Below are 15,902 nucleotides of genomic sequence, written 5' to 3' on the forward strand. Positions count from 1 at the left end.
CACCCAGGGCTGGCTGTGTGGGCACGCAACCCACACAGTTGCAGGGGGCCTGCACTTAGTTTAATGCTCTGTTGTCTCTGTCTTGCAATTCGTAATAACAGGAAGCCCCACATTTTCATTTTGCCCTGGGCCCCACAAATTATGTAGCCAGGCAAAAAGACAGTGGCTGGTAAAACTCAGAAAAATACTCTAACGCCTCCAATCAGATTTCAGGGGACTGAGAATGTACCTCAATGACTTTGTTCTGGTTGAAGTCTCTTGAGTGTTGACTCACCTGTTGCCTGGCTGTTGAGGGGAAAGAGCTGTTTTCAAGGAAGTGGCTGTGTCCTGTAAATGGTCAGCACGGCATCTTAGTCCGTTCCAGCTGCTATAACAAAATACCACAGACTCAGTGGCTTCTAAGCAACAAACATTTATTTCTCACAGTTCTGGAGGCTGGGAAATCCAAGATCAAGGCGCCAGCAGATTCGGTGTCTGGTGAGGACCCACTTCCTGGTTCAGAGTCGATGCCTTCTCACCGTGTCCTCACATGGTGGAAGGGGCCAGGGAGCTCTGTGAAGTCTTTTTTATGAGGGCACTAATTCCATCCATGAGGGCTCCACCCTCACGACCTAAGCACCTCCCAAAGGCCCCGCTTCCTAATACCTTCACATTAAGGGTTAGGATTTCAATATATGAATTTTGGGGGGACACAAACATTCAGTCTATGGCACATTGTGTGTGGAAAACACCAAGGAAAAAGGGCTAAAGTACACAGTCATTATCCTCAGCAAGAACATTTTCTGAGCAGCTGCTTTGTGCCCAGCCCTGTACTGGTTGCTATGGGGAACACAAAGGGCCCCATGCCACAGCCATCCTCAGGGTGATCCCAGCTGGATGGGAAGCTAAGACACAGATGTCTCTGGAATACCCTTGGGATTACAGAGATGGGATTCTGAAAGGGCTTGCCGGGGACTGGGCTGTCAGGAAAAGCTTCTGGTCAAGGCAGGACTCAGACAGGGTCTTAAATGATGCTTGGGACTTAGGAAGTGAAGGAACAGAGCCATCTAAGCCTCAGCACTGGGTACAGAGGCATAACACGCTCCCTTCCATTGGGGCTGGCTTCTGAATCCATCACAGTAGACTGGAGTTGGGGAGTACTGCAGGTCTGGTCCTCTGGAAGCAGACATTACGATGGAGTTCCCGGTGTGTGTTAGTTTCCTGTGGCGGCTGTAGCAAATTGCTCCGAAGTGGGTGGCTTACAATAATGGAAATTTATCCTCTGCAGTTTTGAAGGCCAGAAGTCTAAGATCAGTTTCACTGGGCTGAAAGCAAGGTGTTGCGGGGGTGACCAATCCTCACCCTCTCAGCCAGGCCAGGAAGGCAACTGTCTCACAGACTCTCAGGCAGCCCAAAGCTGCCCTTCCAGAAGCTTAGCCTGTCATCTTCACTGTCCTGTTTGCCCCAGGGGTAGTGCCTAGAGCAGTCCAAAAGCAACCCCCAAAGGCAACCTACTGCCCCACAAAATAGGACTTTTCTTGACCTATCTTTAAATGTGAATGAAGGGACGAGAATTGGGTAGGACAGGGCAAACGTCAGAGACAGACGGGGAAGGCAAGAGGAGCATGGACTGGTAGCAGGAGTTCTGGAACTGTCCCAGCAAGTCATTCTTCTTCCCTGGGCCTCAGTTTCCCCATCTGCAGCATGAAGCCTGTTAAGCCGGGCATTCTGACCTATAGGTGGTGATTCAGAGGTAGAACAGAGGAGGCCGACTGAGAGGTCCCTGGGGATAGAGGACTGGCAGGGAGGCTGGGCAAAGTCCAAAGAGCCCCCCACTCATGCTTGAGGGCCCGGGGCAAGAATAAACATGGAGGCCCACATACCATGGCTAAATATTTAAAAGGTCTAAAGCAAACTAACAAATTGTTGAATAAAATATGTTCTGTTGGCTGACCTTGAAACAAATATTTTTTTAGTGACCTGTAAGGCCAAGTTTGAATGAAAATTCTTGGACTGCTTAGAGGCCTGTGCTGGAGGCCGCGGCATGGAGACAGCTGGCCTGGGTTCCCGCCTGCGGCTACAATGACAATGTTCTACCCACAGACCTCCCACTCCGGGGAGCAGAACTGGCTAGGTGCCCCGCGCTGAGCTTTGAAATCCGTCTTTGCGGTTTGGCTGAGGCCACGCTTCCCACAGTCTATTCCCTGCAGCGGGGATATAAGGGCCGTCCATTCTTGGGAGGCTCGGGGCTCCTCTGACCACTGGCTTTGCCTCAAGGACACCCTGACAGCCTTGCCGAACCTTCCAGAGGGCAGGCTAAGATGCTCCCACAGGCGCTTCCCTGCCTCACTGGGGCTCAGACTTGCAGCACGGCCTGCTGGTTCTCCCAGCTCCCTCCTTCTTTCCTTCCACACAGGCAGCTTCCTTAATACAATCCTTGGTCATTTAATCCTGTCTTGACACCTGCTTCTCAGAGGACCTGCATGAATGCATTGGCCGCCAGCCCGCCCCCGTTTCCTTACTCCTGGCTCCTTCCCACACCACGAAGCGCCTCACATGCACGCATGTGGGGCCCCAGGCACGCAGGGCATGGTCCTGTGTACACGTCCCCTTGGCCAGCACTCTCCTCACCTTGTGGCAGTGTGGGGAGTGTGGCGGGAGGGCTAGTGCAGGGGCACAGGGAACAGGAAGGGGTTCCTCCTGTCTAACTCTAACGTGCTACTGGCCAGAGGCCTCGCCTTCCCTCCACGCCAGCGTCCTCACCTCCACAGCTCTGTCTCATTTGCCTTGCCTGTGCATGCTTCTGGAACACTCTTTGTAACCACCTGGGCTGGGGAGAGGGAGCATGTGTCTTGTCCCTGGCCCTTCTTATCTTTGTCTTCTTTCACTCACTCAAGAGTCTGGTGGAGAACAGAGGAAACTGAGGCTCAAAGAGGTGGAGTGTCCATGCCAGGATCTTCTGATGCCCACCCCTGGGTCTTCCATGGCGCCCCGGCCAGCGGGGGTACTCACGCGGTATCACATGACTGCCCTCTGGTCGCTGGAGTATTCCTCAGTCCCTGGGAAATGAAGGTGCAGTTCTCCTAATGTCTACAATGGAGCTGCTTCTTTCAACCTTGCAGCAGCCCAACCAGAGAAGAGAGGGCCAAGGATGTTGTCCCTGGAGGCCAGCGAGGCTGCAGCCCCTCAGAACTTATCATTATACTTGCAGTCTGGGTAGCGGTAGGCAAATCTGGGGTCACAGGTTCTCAGGGGTCTCAAAATGTCCTTCAGCCGGCTGGCGGCCCCAAGGACTTCGGCATCTGGGCGGGTATCCTCCCCACACCAAGTGAGGGTGGCGTCTATCTCCTCCTGCACTGGGGAGGGGAACTTCCCCTGGAGAAGTCGAGGCAGCACCTGCCGACACACCAGCACCAGGCTCTGCTTCTCAGGGACGGTGTCACAGGAGGGCAGCTCGGCCTGGCAGTCAGAAAGCAGGCAGCTAAAGATGTCTTTATTCTCTCCTGCCCTGGCGGCTGCTTGGCTGCCTAGAAGAGAAACGGGAGATGTTACATATCCTACAACCTGTTCTCCTTGGGGGACGCACCACTGATTGGAATTGCTGGGTGAAGTGGGTTAGTCTCCTAGCCTCTCCTGTCACCAGGAGATTAGAGCTTGGGGACACAATGGCCCCCGCTGAGAACAACATGGGAGGCACTCTCTCTTCTACGATAGGATGAGGCCTGGGCATGGAAACCCACTCATCCCCACCAGAAGCTGGGCTTCTAATTGTAAGGTCACCTCCATGATGTGATTCTCCCATTATTATCACTGAATTAGGAAACTCAGGAAGTTACTAGAACCAGTTTCATTTGTTCTTTTTAAATACAAAGTCAGGAGAAAGAAGAGGTAATCCTATTCTTATGCATTCAATGAGTTGTAGAGGGACTGACATTCAGTGGTTTACATATCCCGAACATTCTGGAATTAGCCTCATTTCTTCTAATTTAATTCTTCTTCTTTTTTTTAAAGGTATGCTTTTTTTTTGGTGAAGAAGATTGGTTCTGAGCTAACATCTGTTGCCAATCTTCCTCTTTTTGTTTCTCCCCAAAGCCCTAGCACATAGTTGTATATCCTAGTTGTAAGTCCTAGTTCTTCTATGTGGGATGCTGCCACAGCATGGCTTGAGCGGTGTGTAGGTCCATGCCCAGGATCTGAACCAGCGAACCCTGGGCCACTGAAGTGGAGTGCACAAACTTAACCACTACACCACCGGGCCAGCCCCCTGATTCTTCTTAATAAAGGCAAATCAGGAAATGAATAAGTGTGGCTTAATTGGTCTATTTTTGTAGGCCTTCTCACATAAACAAAATCAGAAGTCAGAAAAGAAAATCCTCCGTCTTATTATTCAGCTCAGAAAATTTGGTCACTGCTGGAGATTGGGATGTTCAAAGGGTTCTAGAACCCTGGACAAGCCTTCGTACATAGTGAGAAGCATGATTCACTCCTACACCTCATTGGATGCCATGCTTTTCAGTTTGAAAACTTTATAAAAAGCAAAGCTCCCCAAATGGATTGTGAAGTGTACCAGTGAATGAGCCAGATATTTCAGTTTCAGATAAAGGCTATAAGCATCTGATGAGAAAGGCCCTGAGGGCGGATGCATCTGGGGGTTGCGTGTGTGAGGAGGGCAGGATGGGCTCCTCAGAGGGTACAGTCAGATCAGGCCACCATGCAAAATGCCCCCCACAGACAAAGTCAAGTCCAGCTCCCCTTTGGAGATGGAGTCGGAGCAGAGACTCTAAAGGGACAGAGGCGCATTTTACGACAGCTAACATCCCCTAAACTTGGGCTGCTCTCGCTATGACACACACACTGGAAAGGCCCAATCATGTGACCCCCAGTCACCTCTCCCTAGCTCTTGTCACTCTGACTTCCCCTCTGACAGCTGCTCAGCCAGGCTCATGCTGGGTACCTTCTTGCCTGTCGATGACGCCCAGTGTGCTGGCATCCCGGATGAACAGATGCCCGTTGTTAAAGATGCCAAACATGCCCGCATCAACGTGGGTGAAGTAGAAGAAGTAGTTCAAATCGTTGCTCCTCAGAGACTCCAAGACACCAAGGAGCTGATAGGCCAGGTCGGCTGCCTGGTCTGGGGGTGCACTGTAGAATTCCTGCAGTGGGCTGGTGCTGGTGCTGATGAGGAATCTGCCACAGGAGCCCAGGTACCTGGGCAGCGGCCATCCCTCTGCGCCAGGGAAGATCTGCCAGCCGGAAGGAAGAGGCATTGGAAGATTAGAGAGAAAAAACTCCCAGAGACAGCTCGTTCTCTGCGTCTCACCAAGAGCGCACAGAAAGATCAGCCTTATACAAGCATCCTCCTTCTCGAAACATGTCGGCGAAGTGTCCCTCGGCCTTTTTTATACCTCTTGGAACATGGCAATGCACCCCCCTTGCTTTTTTTTAGTGGAGAGATTCAGAAAAGGAAGCTCTTCTTTCCATGCTGTGGATTGCATTTCAACGGAGTTTACCGGGAGGTATGAGGATGCTGCTGCACTTGCTGCGACTTTAGACGGTACTCAGGATTCAGGGGAGTACGTTTATTTTAAGAGTTGGAGAGTTGAAAAAATGAGACTAGGATTTGAGATTTCACAGATATCACAGTTTAGGAAGAGGCCATGGGAAAAAAAAAAGAGGGTCAACATAAGGACAATTTAAAGGAAAATATTTTTAAAAATAACGGTGCAGGCTCCCGGTTCTGGGATAGGGCAGAAACCATGGAGATGGCCCCTGGTAACTCAAGTGTGAGGAGCCACTGCACTGGTCCAAAGTGTCCTTCATCTGGGCCCTGGGCAAATGTGCCTGGCCGGGATAAGTACATACTCACAGATGCTCCCCAAACTGACTGGAACCTTCCAACAGCCTAACACTGGTCTAGGGAAGCACACAGCCCTGGCCGGTCTCCTCTCTCTCCTTGTAAGAGCTCCAAACTTGTGGATGTGTGAGGAGAAAAAGAGAGGAGGGAATCCTGGCTGATCTTTTCTTGACTATTTATTGAAGCAGCTATATTTAGAATGGTATTTCTTTAAACTATGGGGGAAATGACAGAAACTATAAATACTTAGCACTTTTTTTCTTGTTTCCTTCTTAAAAATTGGAGCCATCCCTGTCTCTGGTGATTTTCCGTGGCCTTCTGTCCATTTTTACCCTCTTGCCACATTGTGATGAATCCTTTCTTGTTTCCTGGGCCTATCGGGGACCTCTCTGTGCCGTGGAGGGAGGGCCCAGGCCTACTGGCAATGTCTAAATGTCCAGCTGCTGAGTCCTCCTCGGTTGGTGGCAGATCAATGCCATGCCCTTCCCGGGCAGAGCCCAGGGTGGATGGAGGGTCCCAGCCTAGGCCTCTCAGGAGCCAGGGCTGGGAGTAGCCAGGGTCTGCCGCTGCCAAGGCTAGGACAATGGGCTCCCTTGCTGACACTGGCTAAGTGACTGTGGTGAAGTCACTTCACATCTCTGAGACCCATCTGGGAAAGGGGACAATAATAATATTCCTGTGGGGTTGTCGAGTTGTCCTGAGCATTAAATGAGATAATAATGTCAAACATCCAACACAATGCCTGGCACACAACAGGTGCTCAATAAATGCGAGCTGTTAGTATGTATTTAGCTGTCATCTCTTTGGCCAATAAAAATAATTATATATAATATATATTTAATAACATGTAATTAAAATATAACCTATATATAACATTATTATATATTATATTGTAATAGAATTATAGTTATATATTATATAATTACATATAATTACATTACATAATTAATTAAAATAAATATTAATGGTCTTCATTGTAGCTTCTTGCCTCCTCCCTCTCCTCCTCCCTCTCTTCTTCTTCCTCTTCTTCTTCTCCCTTCCTCTCCCCTTCCTCCTCTTCCTCCCTCCTCCTCTCTCTACCCCTCCTTTTTCTGCTCCCTCCTCCCACATCCTAGTTTTCTCTATGCCCACTATGTCAGTGTCCTGACTCGGGATTTGAGGCAAATGGGTGCAACTGGGCTCCACGTGTTCCATGGGTGCTTGTTGACTTGTTCAGCTGCTGTGTCTACCACTGGAGTGGAAGCTGCATGAAGGCAGTGGCCACTAAGCCTGTCTTGTCGGCCAGTGTATCCCCAGGTTCTAGTGCACCCTCATTTATTTGACCATTCTCCTATTGATGGGCATTTAGGTTACTTCCATTTTTTTCTGCTTTCCAAGCATGGCTGCAGGGCACATCTCCAGGTAGGTCATTCTTTGGCTATTTCCCCATCTCTTGCGCTTGCTCAAATCTTAATGATCTTTGAGGTACAGGTCAAAGTTGCCCTCCTTTACAAAGCCCTTCAGGGCTGCCTCAGGCAGAGAAGGTGACCATTGACTCTTGTCGCGCACCCCCCCACCCCAGCCTTGAGTTCTCACACCTCTTCCCTCTACAGCAACCACAGCGCTTTCCCACTGTAGAAGCCAATGAATATTTAGTGAATGCCACAGGAGTACTAACATGGGCTGATGGCCCCAAGGCGTGCAGTAAAGGGGGAGAGAGCTTAACCCAGGGCTGGCCCCTTCGGAATTCGACTTGAGCCCCATTCCTGGAGGGGCTTTCCGGGGGTCGCTGCGTACCTGTAGGAGAATGGGATGCGCGTTGACAGCCAGCGTGTAGAGTAGACGCAGCTTGTCGCGGTCGGTGAAGTGGTCCATGAAGATGCTGCCAGCATCGGGCACCTCAGCGTAGCGCCGGACCACACGGTCCAGGAGTCGCTGCGACGGACAGCGCAGGAGGGGACTGGGCAGGCCCTGCGAGAGGGGGAGGGATGTTGAGCACTCGTGGGGGGCCGGCAGGACCAAGAACGGACAGGTCCTGCTGACTGGGGAGACCCGTGGGCCTGGGGGGCAGAGCACCCCTAGGGGGCGTGGCGGGAGGGGGCTGAGCAGGCTACCTGGGGAACGGGAGTGAGGCGGGGTAGGAGGCCCCGGGAGCCGAGGAGAAGTGTCTGAGCAGTCCCCGGGGCAGGGTAGCTGGGCACTGGGCAGCGGTAGGCCCCAGCAGGCCGTGGAGCCTTGGAGCGCCTGCGTCTCCAGCCACCGCCGCACCTCCGCTCTGCCCTTCCACACAGAGCTGATTCCAGAGGGAATTAATCAGATTGGCCCTCTGTGATCGGCCCTTTCGATTCCTTCCACCATTTCACTACGATGTCAACACAACTATGATGCTATGCATGAGCATCTTTATGTGTGCTGCTTTGTATTCTCGATAAAATTGGGAAATACGGACCCAGGTTTATTTTCCATGACCTTCTAGCCCTCCCCGACACCTTTCTCTTCACACTGAACAAAGACAATGAACCAACTGAAAAAAGAAAAGAAACATAGTTAAGAACAGGGCCCCGGGGCTCAGTCTGCCAGAATTCAACTCTGGCTCCACATTTACCAGCCAGCTGTGTGAACTTGGACAAGTTGCTTAGTCTCTCTGGACCTCAGGGTCCAACCTAAAGTGAAGGTGCCAGTAATAGCACCCTAGGAGGTCATGAGGCTCAAATAAGTTAATAGATGTAAAATACTAGAACACTGTCTGCTGAGCAGTGAGCACTCCATAAATGCTAACTGCTCTTACCAAATTAAAAAAGTTCAAATTCCCAGCACAGAGAAGAGCGGCGATAGCCCCTGATGGTAACGATAGCCTGAGTCAGGCTTTGTCGGAGAGAACAGGATTTTCAAGTTCCAAGAGGCTGGCTTTGAAGATCACAAACCAAAGCCTGAAAGACCCAGGGCAGAAAGTGTGTCATGGAGTGTCTGTAGACCACGTTTACAGGCTGCCAGCCTGGCAGAGGCTCTGGCTGAGTGATCTGCTGGAGTAGGCGCCGAAGGGCAGTCTCCAGAGACCTGGGCACCGCAGCGTGGGGCGAGGACAACAGCCTAGACCTCTCTGTCTCCCCACTGGGAACCCAGGAGGGTGGAAGGATCCCTGGGGGCCTTGAGGTTAGGGCTTGGAGGTTGGTGAGGCTATGGACAGGCCAACAGGGTAGGCTGCCCAACCATTCTGGTTTGCTTGGGACTGAGGGTTTCCTGCTGACACTGGGAAACTGAGATGGTTGGTCACACTACCACAGGGCCACAGCTGGACCATGGCCATGGGCAGAGTATGCTCCTGCCCCCAGATGAGGACCAGAACAGACTGGCAGAGGCCAGTGTGGCTGCTTGTGGAACTGTCACAGCCCAGGCATGCAGCCTGGGCACCAGGTGAGCCCCTGGACTCCTCAAGGAGGGAGGGTGCAGGTTGGGATTCTGAAGTGACCGGACATGATGGGATATGACTGAGGTTGCCTGACAGTGTTTAGATGACACTTTCCACCCCTCAGAGGAGTGGGAGCACCAGAGTTCAGCTCAGGGAGAGAAAAGTAAGGAACATTTCATTTTTGTGCCTCTGAGTCTGTGAGTGTCCAACTCATGTGTGCTCCATCCATCCTTCGGGAATGTTTACAGATGGGAGGAGAGGGGACTAACCCACCAAGTGCCAGGCGGTGGGCTGGGTATTTCACGTGCAGCAGCTCATTTAATCCTCCCAGGCACCCCACGAGGTAGGTGCTATTATGAGCCTCATTTTGCAACTGAGGAATTGCAAGTTTGCAGAGTGTAGTAAGGGTTGGATTTGGGATTTGAACATGTTATGGACTGAATGTTTGTGTCCCCCAAAAATTCACATGTTGAAACCCTAAACCCCAGTGTGATGGTATTTGGAGATGGGTCCTTTGGGAGATAACTAGGTCATGAGAGTGGAGCCCTCATCATGGAACTAGTGCCCTTATGAGAAGAGAGAGTAGCGAGCTGGCTTTCTGTCTCTGCTCTCCGCCATGTGAGGATACAGCAAGAAGACGGCTGCCTGCACACCAGGAAGAGAGCCCTCACCAGGAACCGAATCTGCCGTCACCTTGATCTTGGACTTCCCATCCTCCAGATCTGTGAGAAATAAACGTCTGTTGTCTAAGCCACTCAGTTGTGGTATGCTGTTATAGCAGTCTGAGAGGAACCCAATTCGTTAGACTCTAATATCCATGCCTTTTCCCCTGTAATAGGTCCTGCCCTGCCCCCAGCCCCATAAGCTACTGGGGTGGGGATCAAAGAAGACGATTTGAAGCTATGAGAAGATCTCTTTGCTTTTGACAGTCTTTCCTACACAGCCTGAAATTCCACCATTAGAAATAATCATTGGTGGTCGGAAGAGGTAACTAATTTCTTCTTCACTTCTCCAAGAGCCTCCTCTTAAATACCTCTGGGAGAGGTAGGACACTAATTGGCCATAACAATGACAACGATAATAGGTAATAATGATTGAGTGCTTATTATACAACAGGAGCCCTTCTAAGCCCCTCACAGCTAGTGTGTTCTTTCATTTACTCCTCATAGAAACCTAATGAGGTTAGAGACTACTATTATTCCCATTTTACAGATGGCAATACTGAGATTTAGAGAGATTAAGTGAGTTGCCTCAGGCCACACATCCCTGGTATTTGTACCAAGACTAGATACCAGGTGAGAGGTAGGTGGAGCCAGGCAGGGCCTGCAGCCTTGTCTTTACTGGGATACAACCCTGCAGTTAACTGAGATCAGGGTGCTCATTCATTCCTTCACCCACCAATGTTTGCAGAGAATCTCCCAGGACCAGACTGCATTTGAGGAATTGTAGCTATGAAGGGGAACACAACAGGCCCTGCCCTCCCTGGGCCTGTTGGGCGGGCGAGGCCATCCAGTGCCCAGCAGCTACAATGTGGTGCGGGGAGAGCTCCAACTGCAGCAAGGTCAGGGAGCTAGCAGGGCACGCTGGAACTTTTGTAGGCCTCTGGAGTTTTGTCTTCATGGGCTTCTTCCTCCATAAAAATATTAAAAATTATATTTTGCAACTGCATTGGTATAAAGACAAATATATTATTCATATTATATATTCAAACTTTTTTGGACCTAAAAGTTCATTTTTTCTTTTGATTTTATATATGTATATAAAATATACATATTTATTTTTTTGGGGGGGAGGAAGATTGTCGCTGAGCTAACATCTGTGGCAGTCTTCCTCTATTTTATGTGGGATGCCGCCACAGCATGGCTTGACAGGCAGTGCTAGGTCCACGCCCAGGATCCAAACCTGTGAACCCTGGGCCACACAGGCAGAGCCTGTGAACTTAACCACTGTGCCACTGGGCCGGCCCCTCTTCTGATTTTAAAAGAAATGGAAACATTTTCATGGGCCCCTCAAAGGCTACTTGGAAGACAGTGAAATCTAAGGTGAGGCCTGAAGCACGGGTAGAGTGAACCTGCAAAGAGGGTGGCAGGGGACTTTATGCAGAGGGAACAGTACATGCAAAAACCTGGAGATGAGAGAGAGTGTGCTGGAAACTAGGAGTAGGTTAGTACTCCTTGGAGCTCGAGTATCACTAGTGAGTGTGGGCAGAGAAAAAGCCCTGATAAGAAGAAGCCCAGAGTCATTTTAAGGAATGTTGATTTTATCCGGAAGGGATGGGGAACCACTGAAGGCTTTAAGCAAGGAAGTGATATGCTCAGATATACATTTTAGGGAAATGATTCTAGGTGCCCTGTGGAGGAGAGATTCAGAGGAGTGTGGCTAAGACTGCTTGTTACTGACCCTTGGATTTTTAGTGAGGCATTTGGCTGCCGGAATAAATTTTCCATTCTCAGCTTCCTTTGCAGCCAAGTGTGGCAATGTGACTAGGTACTGGTCAATGAGATATAAGGAGATATTTCTGAGAAGGATCTCTAAAGAGAGAGGGTGTATCCTTCTTCACTCTTTTTTTCTTCCTGGCTGCAATATGGAAGCAATGGCTGGTGCTTGGGCAGCCATTTTGGGCCAGCGCACGCTAAGGGCTGTGGAGCAGCAAAACGAAATTTGGCTGGGTACCTGAGAATCACGGAGCCACTATATCAGCCCTGGACAGCTATGTATCGGTTTCTTTTAAGTAAAAGAGAAATATATTTCTATCTTGTTCAAGCCACTGTTATTTGGATTTTTTGTCACGTGCAACTGAACCTAGTCCTCAGTGTCACAGGAGAAGAAAGTGGAGGCAGGAAGGTCAGTCAGGACGATGTAATGGTCCAAGTATGAAATGAGAGAATGAAAAAATTTGAAGATAATTGTTCATAGTAGAATCTAGAAGTCTTGGTGATTGGCTGAATGGGGGAGGGGGCAAGGAAAAAGGAGGAGTCAGCGATAGTACCCCACATGAGGGTGGACGCCAGAGGTATCATTTGCTGAGCTGCTTTTAAAACCTGTTCACAAACTCTTTGACACCCCTCCCATCCAGGGATGGAGTCTAATTCCCCTGCCTTGGAATACACACTGGCTTTGGTGACTTGCTTCTAGTGACTGGAATGCTTACAGGAGTGATGCTGCTTGACTTCTGAGCCCCGGCCATAAAAGGTGATACAGCTTCTACCTGGCTCTCTTGTACCCAACCACCATGCTGCAAGGAAGTCCAGGCCACATGGAGAGAAAGCAAGATCCCCTGCTTTCACCCAGCTGAGTGCCTAGCTGACAGCCAGCCCCAACTTGCCAGCCACGTGACTGAGCCATCTCGGAAATGGCTTCTCCAGTGCCGGACAGAACCATCCCAGCTGATGCCGCATGGAGCTTGGTGAGCCTTCCCCACCAAGCCCTGCCCAGACTGCAGGAGCAAAATCAATGATCGTTGTTGTTTTAAGCCACTACCTTTTGAAGTGGTTTGTTACATCAATAAATAGCTGCTGAATTTGCTGAGCCGCCTCTAGAACGATAGGCAGAAAAGACTTTAAAGACCATCTTGTACCCCAACTTCCCTTTATGGTGAAGGCAGCTCCTTTGCAAGGTTCTACTCGCAGAGTAGGGCTCCATCTATTTCTGTTTGGTGTGTGCTGGCCCAGGGCAAGCCCACAATTGTATTGGCCAATGGCGAACAGAACTGGGAAAACGAACATTTCCAATAAAATAATGATTCATTTCAAAACCAAATGCATCCTCTTTGGGAGTTTCTAAATCACCACTTCCTTCCGCACACGTGGGCAACAGGGCTAACTTGCCGCCTTCCAATGAAAGGCAGAAGGAAAACGAAACCCAGGCCCTCTGTTGCTCCTCCCGCTCCCGTGTCTGGTTTCCTCATCCTCGAGTTTCCTGCCTGACGCGGTCCCTTAGGGAACCAGCCAGCCCATCAAGGTCTTCATGGTGTGGTGCTAGTGACTGGGCGTTTGCTGTACTGCATTGTCACTTCACAGGGGCCTTCTGCGCAGCATGGTACCGAGAGCGATTGACCACAATCCCTAACAGTCTGTAAAACAGTCAATAAAATTTAGTAGGTGTGTCACTTGATGGTCAGTTGTATGCGTTAACTTGGTTTGGCTATGGTGCTGTTATTCAAGCAAACACTAATCTAGGTGCTGCTGTGAAGATAGTTTGTAGATGTGGTTAACTTCTACAGCCAGTCGACTTTAAGTAAACGAGATTATCTTTGATAATCTGGGTGGGCCTCATCCAATCAGTTGAAAGGTCTTAAGAACAAAACTAAGGTTTCCCTGAGGAGGACGAAATTCCACCTGTGGACTGTAGTTTCAGCTCCTCCCCAAGGGTCTCCAGCCTGCTGGCCTGCCCTATGGCTTTTGGACTTACCAGCCCCCACAGTCACATAAGCCAATTCCTTGAAACAAATCTGTTTATATATATATATATATATATATATGTAATATTATAGTATATGTTATATATAATTACATATTATATATAATTATTTTTATATGAAATATTTTATATAGTTAATAATTTAGATTGTAACATTATATGAATTAATAAATTACTGATACTGTATATTTTATATAATATCACATATATTATATACATATAATATTATACACATACACGTAGGTGCACACACAGATTACACACTGGCGCTCAGGGAAAAAGCACTTGTTCCTCGTGGAAATGACAGCCACCCAGACTGGAATCTAGATTTGCTTTCGCTTTTGAAGCTTCTTGTGAAATCTGAGTGCACAAGATGTAACTTCCTCCGTGAGTTGTTTGACATTCAGTCGCCTTTCACTTTCTCGAATGTGCTCAAAACATGTCACCAGCCATCAGTAGTGTCCTTATTTAAAGGAGTCTTAGCAGAACGGAAGCATGAAAGTTAAATTGTCTAGACAAATGACTTCATGACTCTGATGGAGGTCCTTCAGAAGTAAAAGAGCTACGCTTGTTGTTCCTCTCTAGAAGCCAGAGAGAAGCGAGCTCGTCCACTGGTAGAGCAAGAAGGGAGTTTCCTTCAGAGCAGACCACAGCTTAACAATTGTGTGGATTTTCAGTAATTTTGCCAGAATCGCCCTAGTTCCATCTCAAGTTCCATCCCCTGGGTGAGCTCTGCCCAGCTTGAGGGGCCCATCCAAAGTGGAAGACCGCAGCAGGGGGACCACATCTCAGTTGGGGTGGGCTGCGTGAAGGCCCCATCTAGGGAGCCATGCAGGGTGGTGGAAGGAGGCCGGGCTTTGGAGCTGCCTGCCTGGCATCAGAGTATACTGCGCACGTGTAGCCCATTCCCGGTGGTCCTGTGTGTCGGTGAGTTCCGGAGGGTGGCATGGGGGCTGCGCGTGGAGGGCTGGTGTGGAAGCCTCTGTAGTGTTAGTTATTTGAAAACATGCTTGGCACAGCACAGTCGGGCCGAGGAGGCTCACACTTTCTGGAAGCTCTAAGCGTCAGGCTCTATGGCAAGCCTTTCCACAGATATTATCTCAGCACACACGGGGACTTTGAGCCTTTAGTTCTGTCTTGTCCTAGTGACTCTCCTGGAAATGTAAAGTCATTGATTAAAAAAAGGGTTAAAAATTTGCAGGAAATGCAGTGACACTAATTGCCACAGCCCATGCTGGCAAATGCAAACAGTACACTGCATTATTGTGAGCTAGTAAAATGCTCACATTTTCCAGATGAGAATACTGAGGTAAGGACCAGGAAGGGAAAGCGGCTTGTTAAAGGTCATGCTACTTCTTGGTGCCCAAGCTTGGTTTCATACCCAAATCTCAGTAAGACATTAAAAATGATTTAATGGGCAGAGAGGGGAAAAAAAAAGGAGAAACTGGTGATTTCAGAATAGGGTAGTGTGCCCCAAAGTTGACTGACAATCGAAGGCTTCAGAGTGCTATTAACAATGTAAATCCTTAGAAATCCTGAAAAGGTAGGTCCAGTGAGGGCCTGAGACTCTGCATTTTTGACAGGTGTCCTAGGTCATTCTTGTTATCAGGCAAGTCTGGGAAACAGGTGGGAGGAGGAGATGTGATTCAGCTTTCCCGTCTTAGGAGGCTTGAGTGAAGTCCCCCAGCAGACGTCTTCCTTTCTTTTGGGCGCAAATACAAATGATTGATTGTGCATTCTTTTTTTTGTTGTTAAAAATTGGCATCTGAGCTAACATCTGTTGTCAATCTTCTTCTTTTTTTTTTCTTCTTCTCCCCAAAGCCCTCCAGTACATGGTTGTATATTCTAGTTGTAGGTCCTTCTAGTTGTGGCATGTGGGATGCCGTCTCAGCGTGGCTTGATGAGCGGTGCTAGGTCTGTGCTCAGGATCGAAACCCGTGGAACCCTGGGCTGTCGAAGCAGAGTGCACGAACTTAACCACTCGGCCACGGGGCCGGCCCCTGATTGTGCATTCTTGATGGCAGAGTGTGGACGTCTGGTGGAGAAGCACTTCCCCGTCACTCCTCAGACAGCCAGTACCTTTCCCCAGAAGGTCTTGGTTGATAAAAACTCAAAACATTACCCTTTAAAAGGGGCTATGCGCACTGTACTAAGGGTGCCCTGGAAGCCCAGACAACCTTCAACACCCAACCAAGTGAATCTCTTAGGAAGGAATCAAATGCTTGGAGGAGAGATGGTTGCTGACCCCGTTAATCCCATCAC

At 49.4% G+C, this 15,902-nt stretch overlaps 1 protein-coding gene across 1 annotated transcript in view; it reads right to left on the bottom strand.

Moving 5' to 3' along the window:
* Positions 1–396: 396 nt before the first annotated feature.
* DIPK2B (divergent protein kinase domain 2B) overlaps positions 397–15,902 on the bottom strand; it is a 44,887-nt gene continuing 29,381 nt past the window's right edge. The window contains exons 3-5 of the mRNA XM_001490751.7: positions 7,610–7,783; positions 4,934–5,222; positions 397–3,506 (exon numbers count right to left, since the gene is read on the bottom strand). Of these exons, the coding sequence (XP_001490801.3) occupies positions 3,166–3,506; positions 4,934–5,222; positions 7,610–7,783 (804 nt within the window). The 3' untranslated portion in view covers positions 397–3,165. The remainder of the gene's footprint in view (positions 3,507–4,933; positions 5,223–7,609; positions 7,784–15,902) is intronic.

Source organism: Equus caballus, chromosome X, assembly GCF_041296265.1.
Source record: "Equus caballus isolate H_3958 breed thoroughbred chromosome X, TB-T2T, whole genome shotgun sequence".
In the NCBI taxonomy this organism is placed as follows: Eukaryota; Metazoa; Chordata; class Mammalia; order Perissodactyla; family Equidae; genus Equus; species Equus caballus.